We start from the raw sequence: 14,576 nt of genomic DNA on the forward strand, positions 1-14,576 counted from the left end.
AATGCATTACCTTCTCTCCTTTGAGGAAAGTGATGAGGGATTCATCTGTGTTCCTTCTCTCCACAAAGTCGTCCATCACCATGGCAGACATGGTCCGAGTGAAACACCGCACCGATGACCTGAAGGAAAGATCTCCAGTCCGGATGATTGGGATGTGGAGTACAGTGTCTTTCTCCTTCACAGTGTAGGAGGCCTTCTCAAACTGCATGGCAGGGACTGAGAGATGGATGAAATAGCTTTCAGAGAGCTTCTAGAAATGCTTTTTGGAAAGAATTATGTAAAATAAAGCAACACAATGTGGATTTTGGTTCAGGTACATACTGTCCTGGAAGGTGTCAGTGATGACAATATTGGCTTCGTAGGGTTCCTGTAGGACTGCACCCTGTGGAGAACTGAGGAAGATAACAAAAGACTCTGGTCCTTCGATGGATGGATTCTGAATGTCATCCATGATGGTCAAACTGCAGGTCTGGTAAAACAAGAACCAAAGGAAGGTTGGAACTCATAGAGAAAAGGATTCCAGAGTCCTGTGTCCTCTCTTAACCTCTCCTGTGTTCTGCTCACCCCCATGGGTTTCCATAGGATTTAGGTCAGGGAACTGAGATGGAAACTCTGATTATTCCAACTGATCCACCTTATTCCTATATTCCATGATGACTTGCGTGAATTTTGCACGTGGGACGCTCCTGTGTTGCAGGACCAGGGCCACACAGCTGCAATATTATAGACCTCATATAATAACAATTATTTAATTAGATAATAATTTTATGTTTGCTAAGCTATTAAATCTGCTGTGAGCACAATCATTGTGTATTTGACTATTTTTAAGCAGCAGCTTTCTGGTGTTGGGACATGTCCATAAATATGTGATTATCACAACAGGCAAAATAAACGAACATTTAATTAAACTGCAAACCAGTTCTTTAAAAAGAATTACAGCTCTCTACATTCATCGGCATCAGAACAAACCACTTCATTGCATCTTCTGCTTACTAGATGTTGCAAACACAATCAAGCCTACATGAACACCACCAAGAATAAAGTGGAGGAAAAGAGGATTCTGTCTTGGTACCTCCTCAGTTTTTCCAGGTTTGAACTCCACCTTCTTGGAGCTGGGGATGTAGTCGACTCCTGGACTGGCTGAGGGGGGGTCTGAAGGTCTGGTAGCACACCACACAGAGGTCAATGAAGACAAGTCGCTTCCCTGACGCAAAACCGGTATCTCTATAGTTCCTGGACAGCAGAGATGCAAGCAAAGTGAGGGCGCGAAATAATGTCACACATGAGAACTGTAGTGTCTGATCTGTATAAATATGTACATCTCAAATTCAGGTGAAAAACACCACCAGAACCACATGACATAATCTACTGCCTCTGGTTAAGAGAGTTTAATAATCTGGATGTAAGAATGTGGTTTATACCAGCATCTTCAGTGAAAGTAAAGGTTGCATTTCCAAGGGTCACGGTCGATGCATCGTTGGGCCCGTCGATAATGATCTTAGCCGACGACACGTCCCCCATGCGGGCATTGTCGGAGGCGTCCGACAGCACCAGCTCAAACTCCTCAGACAGTTCGTACTCGCTGTCGTCAATGAGCTTCACGTCACAGGTGGACATGCTGACGCCAGGGCCAAAGATGACGCGGCTGTCGCCGCTCATGCCGCGGCTCTTGTAGTCCGAGCCAGACTCCAGAGCGTGGAGGGTGCTGCCCTTCGCTGACTTGGCCACGGTGTAGCAGAGAGCAGACACGGTGCTGGAGGTGTCCCCTAAATGAAAGACAGCAGTAGATTTTTTTTTTTTTACTAGGATTGTGGATTTTTTACAATTAGTTTCCAACTATATTTGATTCATAACCAATAGAAACACAAATATTTCTGAACTACCAATTCTCCTGCGAAAAAGCAGTTTTATTTCTTCTAGTTCAGTTTAGTTTTGCAATAAACCTTTGCATTATCGTGTATGCCACCTCTAGTGTGAGAGAAATAAATAAAACGTTAACCTTTTTATTTATGTAATCAGAAAGCCAAATATGTGGAGAGTCAACAGGAAATGAACAAAAATAGACCTCTGATCTAGAGGGACCTAAATGTGATTGTACATGTTGAAACATTCACTACATATGTCCTCAAAACATACGAGTAGACGTTTGCGTACGTCAGAAACTATTTTTGACTCCTACGGGAGGTAAATTCCTAACCTGACAAAACGTTTGGCATCAGTAGTTTTATTTTAGTCTGTACTGCTGTAGGCAAGGTTCATTTTAATAGCACATTTCAGCAAGAAGACAATTCAAAGTGCTTTACAAGATGAAAACATAAGGAAAGAAAACATTAAAACGTACAAAGTAGTGACATAATAAAAGAGAGTAAGAACAAGTTGGACTTCAGACTAAAATCAATCATGTTTCACTTAGCAGTTTAAATAGAATAAAGGCAACTCTAAACAAATGGGTTTTTAACCTGATTAAAAGGAACTCAGGGCCGAGTCCTGCACTGGGTCGAGTATCTGCGGGTACCCAGCGGGAAAGCGTTCAGCTACTGGTAGAAAATAAAACAGTATTGTTTCACGGGCACGGGTATCATAAAAAGAGTTGCGACTTGAATGAAAGTTATTATTTATATTTTATTATTTATTAACTCTCCATCTTAATGAGCTGTCACGCCTGACGAGTGGTTTCTAGCTGTAGTAACTGTAGTAACTGAAGCTGTGTGTTGACTCTTGATCACTCCTGTGGTCCAAAAATAATGACTTCTGTTTTGTTTTTATTTAACTGGAGAAAATTAGAACACATCCACTGATTGATTTGTTTTTGGCATCCAGTCAACGCTGTAGTCTTAGGTTGCCTGTGTGTGCTCTCAGACTGTATTGATGCCCTTTGAACTCATGTGATGTTGTTTTCCTCATGTTGGACCATGTCATCAGGACGTGTTCTGATCCGCTTTTCAAACCTCACATCACATGATGTGATCCCTGTGCTTCTGGATAGTATCCATACGTTGTTTCTCCCTTTGCTTTTGTTTCTATAATTACATTGTGACATCTCTCTGAGTGCATTTTAAGTAAAAATTATACTATAAAATAAATAAGTCATAAAACAAATAGAAAAATAACATCTTTTCTGTCTGGTGAATTTAGCAATAGTTTGGGGTCACTAGGTCATACATTTGAAGCTATTAAGGAGAAAAAAAATCTATAATTTTCCTTAAAAATATAAACACTAATTATTTAATACAAAAAAGTTCTTAAAATCACATAAAATTGGGTGCTACTTGGTCTTTCCAACCCTGGTCTAGTTAGTTTTAAAAGTTCAATAGCTCCCAAATCAGGTGACCGAGTTGCTCTGGATAAATGCTTTATGGTAAAATTTTTTTAATATTTTAACCGCTGTCTTGTATCGGTCTTTTAAAATAAAGTTCTGGGCTTTTTTTCCAATTATTTCCAAATCGACAGCGAAACATCAAAACGTATTGACAGTGGCAAACAGCAAATCAGACTAAGATAGAGCTGACAATGATTAATGTTTTATCAGGGTAAGAATTTACAGATGCAGTGTAGAAGTCAAAGCTAGTTTTATAACCACAGAAGCACTGCTGACAGCAGCAAACACATACAGGTCCTTCTCAAAATATTAGCATATTGTGATAAAGTTCATTATTTTCCATAATGTCAAGATGAAAATTTAACATTCACATATTTTAGATTCATTGCACACTAACTGAAATATTTCAGGTCTTTTATTGTCTTAATACGGAGGATTGTGGCAAACAGCTCATGAAAACCCAAAATTCCTATCTCACAAAATTAGCATATCATTAAAAGGGTCTCTAAACGAGCTATGAACCTAATCATCTGAATCAACGAGTTAACTCTAAACACCTGCAAAAGATTCCTGAGGCCTTTAAAACTCCCAGCCTGGTTCATCACTCAAAACCCCAATCATGGGTAAGACTGCCGACCTGACTGCTGTCCAGAAGGCCACTATTGACACCCTCAAGCAAGAGGGTAAGACACAGAAAGAAATTTCTGAACGAATAGGCTGTTCCCAGAGTGCTGTATCAAGGCACCTCAGTGGGAAGTCTGTGGGAAGGAAAAAGTGTGGCAGAAAACGCTGCACAACGAGAAGAGGTGACCGGACCCTGAGGAAGATTGTGGAGAAGGGCCGATTCCAGACCTTGGGGGACCTGCGGAAGCAGTGGACTGAGTCTGGAGAAGAAACATCCAGAGCCACCGTGCACAGGCGTGTGCAGGAAATGGGCTACAGGTGCCGCATTCCCCAGGTCAAGCCGCTTTTGAACCAGAAACAGCGGCAGAAGCGCCTGACCTGGGCTACAGAGAAGCAGCACTGGACTGTTGCTCAGTGGTCCAAAGTACTTTTTTCGGATGAAAGCAAATTCTGCATGTCATTCGGAAATCAAGGTGCCAGAGTCTGGAGGAAGACTGGGGAGAAGGAAATGCCAAAATGCCAGAAGTCCAGTGTCAAGTACCCACAGTCAGTGATGGTCTGGGGTGCCGTGTCAGCTGCTGGTGTTGGTCCACTGTGTTTTATCAAGGGCAGGGCCAATGCAGCTAGCTATCAGGAGATTTTGGAGCACTTCATGCTTCCATCTGCTGAAAAGCTTTATGGAGATGAAGATTTCATTTTTCAGCTCAACCTGGCACCTGCTCACAGTGCCAAAACCACTGGTAAATGGTTTACTGACCATGGTATCACTGTGCTCAATTGGCCTGCCAACTCTCCTGACCTGAACCCCATAGAGAATCTGTGAGATATTGTGAAGAGAACGTTGAGAGACTCAAGACCCAACACTCTGGATGAGCTAAAGGCCGCTATCGAAGCATCCTGGGCCTCTATAAGACCTCAGCAGTGCCACAGGTTGATTGCCTCCATGCCACGCCGCATTGAAGCAGTCATTTCTGCAAAAGGATTCCCGACAAGGTATTGAGTGCATAACTGTACATGATTATTTGAAGGTTGACGTTTTTTGTATTAAAAAAACTTTTCTTTTATTGGTCGGATGAAATATGCTAATTTTGTGAGATAGGAATTTTGGGTTTTCATGAGCTGTATGCCAAAATCATCCGTATTAAGACAATAAAAGACCTGAAATATTTCAGTTAGTGTGCAATGAATCTAAAATATATGAATGTTAAATTTTCATCATGACATTATGGAAAATAATGAACTTTATCACAATATGCTAAGAGAAGGACCTGTACACAAATGTTAACTCACATTGTTCAACAGGCATACAATGCATATGTGAACATGTACAAACATTTCTGGCACATTTGGAACGCCATACATTTCAGTCACGAGTGCAGCTGGAAAGAAAAATTTTTTGGTTCAAAAATGAGGGTATAATAATGCAACTATAATGAAATGAACCCAAAGTATTAGTGGGTCAACTGATTTAACTATCTGCATGTGCCTAAGGACAGGAACTGTGTAAGTGCTGTTTTGTCCTTATGGCACCAAAGTAAAAAGTCTAAGTGATCAAGCATAATTTTTCTTTCCCTGTGGTTATAGACGGTTCTGTACCTTTCCTCTCGATGGGGGCGCTGAAGAACCCGGTGCTTTCGTTGACGTGGTACGTCTTCTTGTCAAACTGCAGAGTCGGCTCGTCCTCCGTGTCGTTGATGTTGACGACAGCACGTGTGTTTGTACCCAGCAGTGCATACACAGGCATGCTCAGCTCCACATGGAAGCTCTCGATCCCCTCAAACACCTTGTCATCGTTGATGACTACGGTGCATACCTTGGTGTCCTCGCGCTCGTCAAACTGGACCTGGAGAACCCAGGAGAGGAGGTGTTTTTTAGAAGGCGTAAATAGAAATGTCTGTGTGGGCTTCAGTCTGGAAGGTACCTGTCCTGCATACTCCACGTAGTCCTGCTGGCCGGGCCGAGTCCCAGTGCTGCTGGTGGAAACGGCGCTGCCCTGTTCAGTGCGACAGAGCACGATGGCGTACTGATTGAGGTTACCGGTTCGCCTTACGGTCACAGCTACAGTCCCGGCCTTCTCGCTCACGTTGTAGCTGAAGGGAAGTCAGAGAGGTGGAGGCGGTATTTTACATTTTAAAGGAATAAAAATGGAATATGCAACATTTTTAAATGAATATTTTTAACAGGTTTATTGTTACAGACCTCTTGTGCTCAAAGCTGATCAGAGACCACTGGATGTGGAAGACGTTGTCGCTCACCACATTTGGTTTGCTGTCTTTGACCAAGAACTTGAAGTTGTCCATGGTCTCCTGGATGTTCTCCTGATGCAGCACGTAGCGGATCAGACCCAGATTGATATCAGCTGGAAGGCGAAAAGAGGAGATTACTAACAGCCAAAGTTAAAACCATGATGGGAGAGATGCTTGAACTCTTGGATTCTCCTAGTTCAGATGAGTTTAGAACTCATTGACTTAATTTAACCACAGGTTGAGTCTTTGACTTGTAGTGTTTTTGATCAGTGCAGTTTAAAATGGTAGAAAATGATATGACAACATTTTTCTTCCAGCACCACAAGCTTGTGATCTGTTGGAGGGTCACATTTAATCAAGCTCCTGCTACAGTTGGTTTTTATGCAGTTTTGACACTTTTGAAACTGAACATTTGAAAAGACTTCCAGGATATCTATTATGGTCCATCTCTCCATGTATTGCCTTCTACTTATTTGAAGTCCCATCTCAGGGGTAACGGGTCCAGGAGGGAAACACACACACATTCCCTTTCCTAGCGACACTGCATATCATTCTGGGGGATCTCAAGGCGTTCCAAAGGTAGAAAGGATATACAGTCCCTTTAATAAGTTCTGGTTCTGACCCAGGTGTTTCTCTCAGAAGGGACCAGAAAACCTCCCGATTAGATCCCTGAACTGCTGGAACAGAACACGTGAAAAAAATGGATCAGACTTAAGGTTCTGGTTGATTTAAATCAGTGGATGACGGTGTAAAAATAAAATAATAGGTTACATTTAAAAAAGAAAAATGTGTTTTATCAATCATTGCAGCTTAATTACAAAATAAACTTGAACTCTTGTTAAAATATACCAAAAATATATTTCAGTATGTGCTTTGAATTTAAGATGAATATCTGAAATATGTTCAATAAATGACGATATAAAGGATCTATTGGGTGATAAAAGATATCGGCCCATAGTTGTTTTGATTGAGACCAGCTGGTCTGTTTGAGGAATGCGAGTTTGATCTAAATATCCAATGATATAAAAAATAAGAAAAGGAATTGAAACTACTGCAGTTTTCTCTCCATAGAAGGTACACCTGGCCCAGTGCCTCAGAGTTTTTCTGCATCTCAACAACTCGCAACAGATCCTGTCCCGCAGATAACTGCTCATTCCAAGCCTTTTAAAAAGAAAAGTTAATAAATAATAAATAAATGCAAGCCCTCAAGATTTAATGTTTGGTTAGTGACTAATTTCTGTTATCATGTCTGGAAGGCTAGTGCTGGTAAGTTTATGTTTTTTACTACACAAAACAAGAAAAATCAAAGATAGACACTGCTTCATTTCCTAATCATGACTCAAATATCCCCCAAAAACTCTGCAAATGTCAGTTACATTTCCTCCTCTTAGGAAATTAGCCCACTTTTATTGGAAGGTAATTTTGGCTTCAGGAGGACAACTTGTTAAAAACTAAATTCTTTGTGAATGTTGCGTTTCTTCTAAAATAATTATTTATCAATTGCCTCCCCTGGCTGTTTTCCATTACTTTAGAGTCCAAATGAGTAAGAAAATCATCACTGGCTGATATTTTCTGCTCACCGAGGCCCCCCTAAAGAAGATAGAGAAAATATAAAACTTTAATGAAAGGCAAATGTAAAATTGCTAAAATGATCTTCAGGATGCTCAGGGCAAAGCACAGCTGAATAAAACCACAGAGGCACAAAAATATACACCGGTATGTAAATATTTTGCACCAGAAATCCTGTTCGCATTAACATTTATTCTTGCCCAAAGGGAATTATTTACTCATTGAATATTTTTTATTGTCAGGAAAATTGTGTTTCTATACTCCAAACTGAGCACTGAACACTGAAATGACTGTTTAGAGTCTTTTTCCCGCCTGCAGGATCAACATCTCACACAAGCAGGCTGACACCGATTCTAAGCTGCAGCCTGAAGGTAAACATGGCACAAACAGACTCGAAATGAGAACCCCACTAATTCAAATTGCAAATTAACTAGATCAACATGGGAACCTGGAGGGAACATGCTGCAGAGGAGCATCTCAAAAAGCTATAAGTGTTAAACAGAGGGTAGATCCTCTGATCTGTACTTTCCAGAGAAAGAATCTCACAGTATATCATTAATAAAGTATTATGATATTAGCTTACAACTTAAACTGAGACTGACTTAACTCTGTATCAAGGATGGACAAAAGGGGGCAGTAACAACACATGAAACTGGACCAAATAAAGTGAGACAGCTTTTATACTGCTGGTGTGTTTGGACAATCCGCGTTTGAGATTATTTTATATCCTTCACATTTCTTTAAAGGAGGGACAGGTCCTGCTGCATGTGAATGTTTAAACCCCAAATAATATTTGAGGTGGTTATATTATAATGAAAACATTAAAACCGTAAAAAATATATTAGAACTATTTGCTGTGGTGGAACTAAAAATAGGAAAGACGAGAATTTGACAGAATCGGTTTTGCTTCATTCACATACAACAAATGTTCATAAATATATGTGTAGGACAGATTTGAGTCCAACTGAAAGCAGGAGGAAACAAATGCTGCTGATCCAGCACAAACACCAAATAATCTGAGTGGAAGAGAGACAAATCATGTAATATGTAGTGAAAAGGAAGACCAAGCTTCTCTGTACCTTGTGTGAATGTGGTGATGGGGTTCCCAGGTTTGAGCTTGCTCTCCAGGAATCCGTGCTTGGGCTCTGCTGTGATTTCATACGTCAGCTGTCCGTCGTCAGTGTCTGGGTCGATCGTCAGAAGCTCTTTCTTTGTAATTAGATTGGTGGCCTGGTGAACATTAAACAAGAATGGCTCAATGAAGAACACTGAAGTCATGAAGTTATGCATACAAAATTGAAATGACACAGGAAATAAGTAAACGCATGAAGAAAAGGATGTGCAAAAGGCATAGAGAGCCAAAAAACCAGCAGAAATCTGTTAGTTCTCAGAAAGCTTTCCTGCTGCTGCTATGTGTAAATCAACATCAACTGGTTTAATATTAACTAATAGCCATTAAAAAAGGTTTCTCATTTACAAATTTTTCACATTCTCAGTAAAAGCAAAAAGATAAAAAAGCATACTAATGGCAATAGACACAGGTTAATTTCTAAACTTCCGAATGTTCCAGTGAGCGCCATTGGAGCCATGATAAAACGTATAGAGTAAAATGTACAGGTGTTCCTTGTACATTTTCTGACAGGAGAGTCCAATGAATAATCAAAAGAGTTATCCAGGACCCAAGTAGGTCTTGCAGAAAGGTTCAGAAAGTTTTTCCCAAGAAAATAACAAGTAATGTCAACTGTGACAGCCTATATGTACACTAACAGCACAAGACTCCACTGCTGAAGAAAAGGCCTGTTGAAGCTTATTTAAAGTTTGCTGCTGAAGATTTGGACAAGCCAGTGAAATCCTGGGAGAATAATGTGGTCAGATTGGAGGGTGAAGGGTTCTGCACATCAGCCAAAAAACACCATGTCCAAAAAACACCAAAATCACACCTAGGCAATGCTAATGATGAGGTTCTCAAGAACCACATGAGACGCCTTGAAGTTGTCAAGAAAAGCTTTTCCACAAAATATTTCATAAATTCCTGTAGGTGTGTTCAGTACTTTCTCCTTGGGTCATTGCAGGTTTTTACCCACAACATCAACCGTTGACTAATTTGCTTTGATTTTTTGGTATGTGTAGATTTCTGGGTTATTGTCAATATCTGAAATATTTGAACTGAGAAAAACATTGATGTGTTTAAAATTTTTTTACCCACTCTAAGAATAAATGAGGAAGAAAAATTTCCCTTGTTAATGTATTCTTGATATGGATTTTAAAAGGCTGCGGGTCAAGTTTGTGCTTGACCTTTAATAAGCACCTGTTAAACACTTTCTGGATGAATGTTTATAACATAGCAGCAAAGAGCAAAATTTTATTCAGTTAGTTTAACTGATTTTAAAAACCTCTTTATGGATCAATGTTGTGACCTATCCTGCTATTCACTCACAAAATATAAACTTCACACTTGAACAACAACATACTTGTGTGTTTGTGTGAGCTGCACAAATATTTGCTAACAGGCTTTGCTTCCTGCTCAACAACCGATGAGAGGAATCAGAGGTGTAACATTTTCACAATTTGCCTAAGTGATAAAACACAGAGGACTTAATTAGCAGCAGTGCAAACACAGCATAGATCAGGGATAATTTCACAAAATCACATTTCAACAGTGTTCAAACAAACAAAATAATGCTGCATAATTTGCTTTTCTTTATAACAAGTTGTAAAAAAAATAACACCTGCAAGTGGAGGAATTAAGTTTGACAATAGCAGTTATTTTCCCCTACATTTATGAGTAAATAAATTAAATGAATAACCGTATTTAATTAGTGAGATATCATTCACCCAGAGCCGCAGTGCTGCTCAGACAATAACTTGGTTCTTAAACATTTAGAGTAGCAAAACAAGCTTTAAATCAACTCACTCTTTGCAACAATTAGATGAGATAAACACATTCGAAGCTGTTTTTGTTTTGTACCTTGTTGTCCATGTATTCCAGCCACTGCAGTCCCAGGTTGGTGACAATACGTGGCGTTCCATCGTCAACCGGAAGAATATCGATCTTAAACTTCTGAGGAGCAGCTGTCAGGACCTGGAATGCCAAAAGGTTTAAAAAAATGTAGGAACTGCGAAAACACTGTGCAAGATAAGTATAGTGGACTGATAAGAGTTCATGAATAGGCAGCCAGCTCTGCTGTGATTGGTCAGCTTGGTGGTAGTTCCAGGCAAACTGTTGAGGAAGCATTCTGCAAAAACGTTTCACGGTGGCGTCGTAATGTTCAGGAGTAGGAGCAGAAATCCCAACAAGGTGGTTCATTACAGGCAGATGGTCCCATTGCAATAAATAACTGAGTTTAAGACTTGCAGACTAGTAGAATTTTAAAATCCTTTGGATGTACAAATACACGGGTCACAAAGCAGTGAATCGTGGTCTGGATCTGGACCCAAAGAAGTCTGATCATGATTTCCAAATGTTAATGTGTTCAGTTCCTGAGCTGAGATTTAATTATTATATTGTAGATAGATTAACAAAATGTGGTGGACTTGGTGTGAAATAACATCAAAACACAAACAAACTACAGATTTAGTGTAGAAAGGTTCTCACACTCCCACAATTACAACAAAATGTCAGTGATGAAAGATGATAACAAAAAGTCGTTAAACGTTGCTGTAAACATCAACTGAAGTCTCACTGGAAAAGTTTGTAATTACTTCTGCCATTAACAATGTGTAGTCTTGTTTTGTTTCCCAAAGAAAGAACTGCTGGCTTATTGATACTGAGCCATGTCTCCTTTTAGCACAGGTCTATTAATGGAGCTATGTCTCCCATTGCCTGTATAGTGTGTTTTTCTTCCCCATAGAAAGTACTCCTGGTCAGTAATTCTGTTGTGCCTTTTTCCTAGAAGGGCTCATTAGTGGAACCGTTGCTTCCATTAGGTTTGTGTTCTCTCGCTGTTTTTTGTTTCTTTACATAAAAACTACTCTAGGCTCAGTACTTCTGTTAAGCCAGGTACACAGAAATCTTTTTTTGCATGAGAAAATTTCTGTTTGTGAGCTTTGATCAGTGATTTGTGGTCGTTCAGTGAGACAGACGCACCGACCGCACTCCCACAACAAAAGCTACAGATACATTTCTAGGGAAATCATGCAGGGTGATTACTGCTGCAATCTGGCTCTGGTCCTCTTTTGCCCACCCATCAATGCTTCTAGCATTGGAATTTGACTGTGTTTTATTATAATAAAAAAATGAATATTTAAAGATTTAAAGTTCAGGCTCTTACTTTATTGAGTGAACAGCCTTCATATGGTGATAACAAGACAGAACCAGGTAACAGAAATCAGTTATTTCATTGTGTCTCAGAAGAACAAGTGACTTCACAAAGAGCAGCCTGTCATCACGCAGAAGCTGTAAAACCCAACGTTGACACATGCCGCTAAAGGATCCATTCATCCAGTTTATACATTATTCATTTCATATTTAATAACAAGGCAGCACTGGCGGGAGAGAATTCACCTCAAACATCAGCAGCAATAACACCATGAACCAGGTCCCACCCTGCAGAAGATGTGTGGATGTGGAGGTGAACATCCCCAGGTGATGGAGAGGTAATAAACAAAAGCCTGAGAGGTGTTTGTTTGTGTGAGATTGGGGATATCACTACCTGCAAGCTGTCCTTCAGTTTAATCACACAGACTATTAGCAATGACAGATGGTGTAGGGAGGAGGACAGGGAGGTCTAAACTGACAGGCAGAGGTGTCAACTACCACCATAAAGCTGACATTAAGATCACAGGGACAGATGCAGATGTTTCTGTCAGAGCTGAGGAACACTCGATGAATGAAGCTTTGGATGAGTGCTGGGAATGAGCACCAACACGTACTCTGAACCTTCATGTTCCTTTACTTTGTCTTTGTCTCAACCCTCATCGCTTCGAGAGGGGATTTGGCAAGTTCCTTATCGTTTGTCAGAGGAGCATTGCTACAATGCAAGAAATAATAAAAAAAAAACTAATTTTCTTACTTATTATTGTGCAAAGACTAGAACTGACATTGAAACTAGTGAAGTTTAATGGTTGGGAAATTCAATCCAACTCCATTCACAGAATCAAACATTCAGCAGATATGGCTAACTGGCACCCAACTCTATCTATACTTCTTACAATACAGCAGTATTCACCCCAAACTATTATGTTCCTAAACACATTCCCTTATTTCAGATATGTCCCTGACTGGGCCTGTCATTCTGAAAGAGAGAAACTTTACATGAAAAAAGCCCTTCGGCTGGTCCCTTTGAAGAAGGGGTGCCCAGGTCCAGTCCTCTAGAGGTACCATCCTGCAGCCAGAATCAAGTTAATGGCTCATTGCCAGGTTTCTGTGGAGCTGAATGACTGAATTCTCATGAGGGAATTCAGCTGCTTGATTCAGGTGTGTTGGAGAACAGATGCATCCAAAAGTTGCAGGATTTTGGCCCTTGAGGACCAGACTTCCAGATCCTAAGAGAGCATATTTGTGTTGAGGAATATCTGTACATCTCATGCTCATAGATACTCTAAAATTGGATCAAATTTGGATTAGAAGTGAAGATTTTACAGATGTTTATATTCTAGTTCTTGTCATGGTAAAAACAAACAGTGCCATCTTTCAGTTCTAGGATTTAACATTTAAGTCAACATTTATTAAAATGATCCGAATTAAAACTGTGTGCAGTAACCACAACCTTACAAAAAAACACATCTGAGTTCAGAGTATCTCTTTTTGTGAAACGACACCCCTAGATTTAACAGCTCTGAGTAACACTTTGCTTTACAGCTTCAGTTCATTGAGGTTTGCAGGCATCTGTTTTTCTCTCTAGGAGTCCCAACACAGCATTTCAGTTAGGTTGAGATGTCAACTTTGACTAGGCCATTGCAACGTCTTGACTGCTTTCTTTTTCAACCTTTCTGTTATAAATCTGCAGCTGTGTTTGGGATCATTCTCCTGTTGATGGTCCAGTTTGGGCCAAGCTTCAGCCGTCAGGCCAAATGCCCTCACATTCAAATTACCCCAGAGGAATTGATGGTCTCCTCAATGACTGCAAGGTGCTGCAAAGCAAGCCCAAATCATCACTCCTCCAATGTTTGTATGGGGGGTTTCTGCTTGTAGGCTGTTTGGTTTTCTTCAAAGATAGCACGTTGCCGCAAAAGCCTGTACTTTCATCTCATCTGTCCTAAGGACATTATTCCAGACATTTTGTGGTTCATTCTGATACAACCTTGGTTACCTAAGTGAAGCTTGCCTAATCTTTTTAGAGATGTTCTAGAATTGCGCCGCTCAAGGTGGCAGCAGGTTGGAGTAGCTCTGTTACTTTTGATTCTGATTTATTCTTTTTTGGGAACTATTCCTCTTGTGGTGGATACAGTTGATTTTTTTTGGATGACTGTCCACTCCAGTGTCGGATGCTGTGCAGCTTGGAGGATTTTTCTTAATACTTTCTATTTTTGGACATTTGTTATGATGCATTGCCATGGCAACGGGGTTGTTTCTTACAACCGGGAGCAGCTGATTAATATCTCAAAAGCTCAAATAATACTTCAACTACAACCCCAAATCCCTGATGAGTTGAAAAGGAGACGCCGTGGATGCAGAGCAGGAGCAAAGAGAAGAGAGAGAAGGAGGAAGTTCAAACCATCTCTTCCGTCGATTTTGATGGGCAATGTGAGATCATTGGGAAACAAGTTGGATGAACTCCAAGCCCTACAAAGGACCCAGCCAGAGTACCGGGCATGCAGTATCATGTGTTTTACTGAGACATGACTGCAGGATCATATCCCCGACTCCAGCGTCTCTC

At 40.3% G+C, this 14,576-nt stretch overlaps 1 protein-coding gene across 1 annotated transcript in view; it reads right to left on the reverse strand.

The window, feature by feature from the left end:
* Positions 1–14,576, reverse strand: part of fras1 (Fraser extracellular matrix complex subunit 1) — a 379,704-nt gene that overhangs the window by 10,687 nt on the left and 354,441 nt on the right. The window contains exons 50-58 of the mRNA XM_047381020.1: positions 10,727–10,840; positions 8,838–8,988; positions 6,143–6,302; positions 5,865–6,033; positions 5,540–5,786; positions 1,422–1,766; positions 1,073–1,233; positions 322–469; positions 11–216 (exon numbers count right to left, since the gene is read on the reverse strand). Coding sequence (XP_047236976.1) covers positions 11–216; positions 322–469; positions 1,073–1,233; positions 1,422–1,766; positions 5,540–5,786; positions 5,865–6,033; positions 6,143–6,302; positions 8,838–8,988; positions 10,727–10,840 — 1,701 coding nt within the window. The remainder of the gene's footprint in view (positions 1–10; positions 217–321; positions 470–1,072; positions 1,234–1,421; positions 1,767–5,539; positions 5,787–5,864; positions 6,034–6,142; positions 6,303–8,837; positions 8,989–10,726; positions 10,841–14,576) is intronic.

The sequence above is a fragment of the Girardinichthys multiradiatus genome, chromosome 12, assembly GCF_021462225.1.
Source record: "Girardinichthys multiradiatus isolate DD_20200921_A chromosome 12, DD_fGirMul_XY1, whole genome shotgun sequence".
Lineage (NCBI taxonomy): Eukaryota > Metazoa > Chordata > Actinopteri > Cyprinodontiformes > Goodeidae > Girardinichthys > Girardinichthys multiradiatus.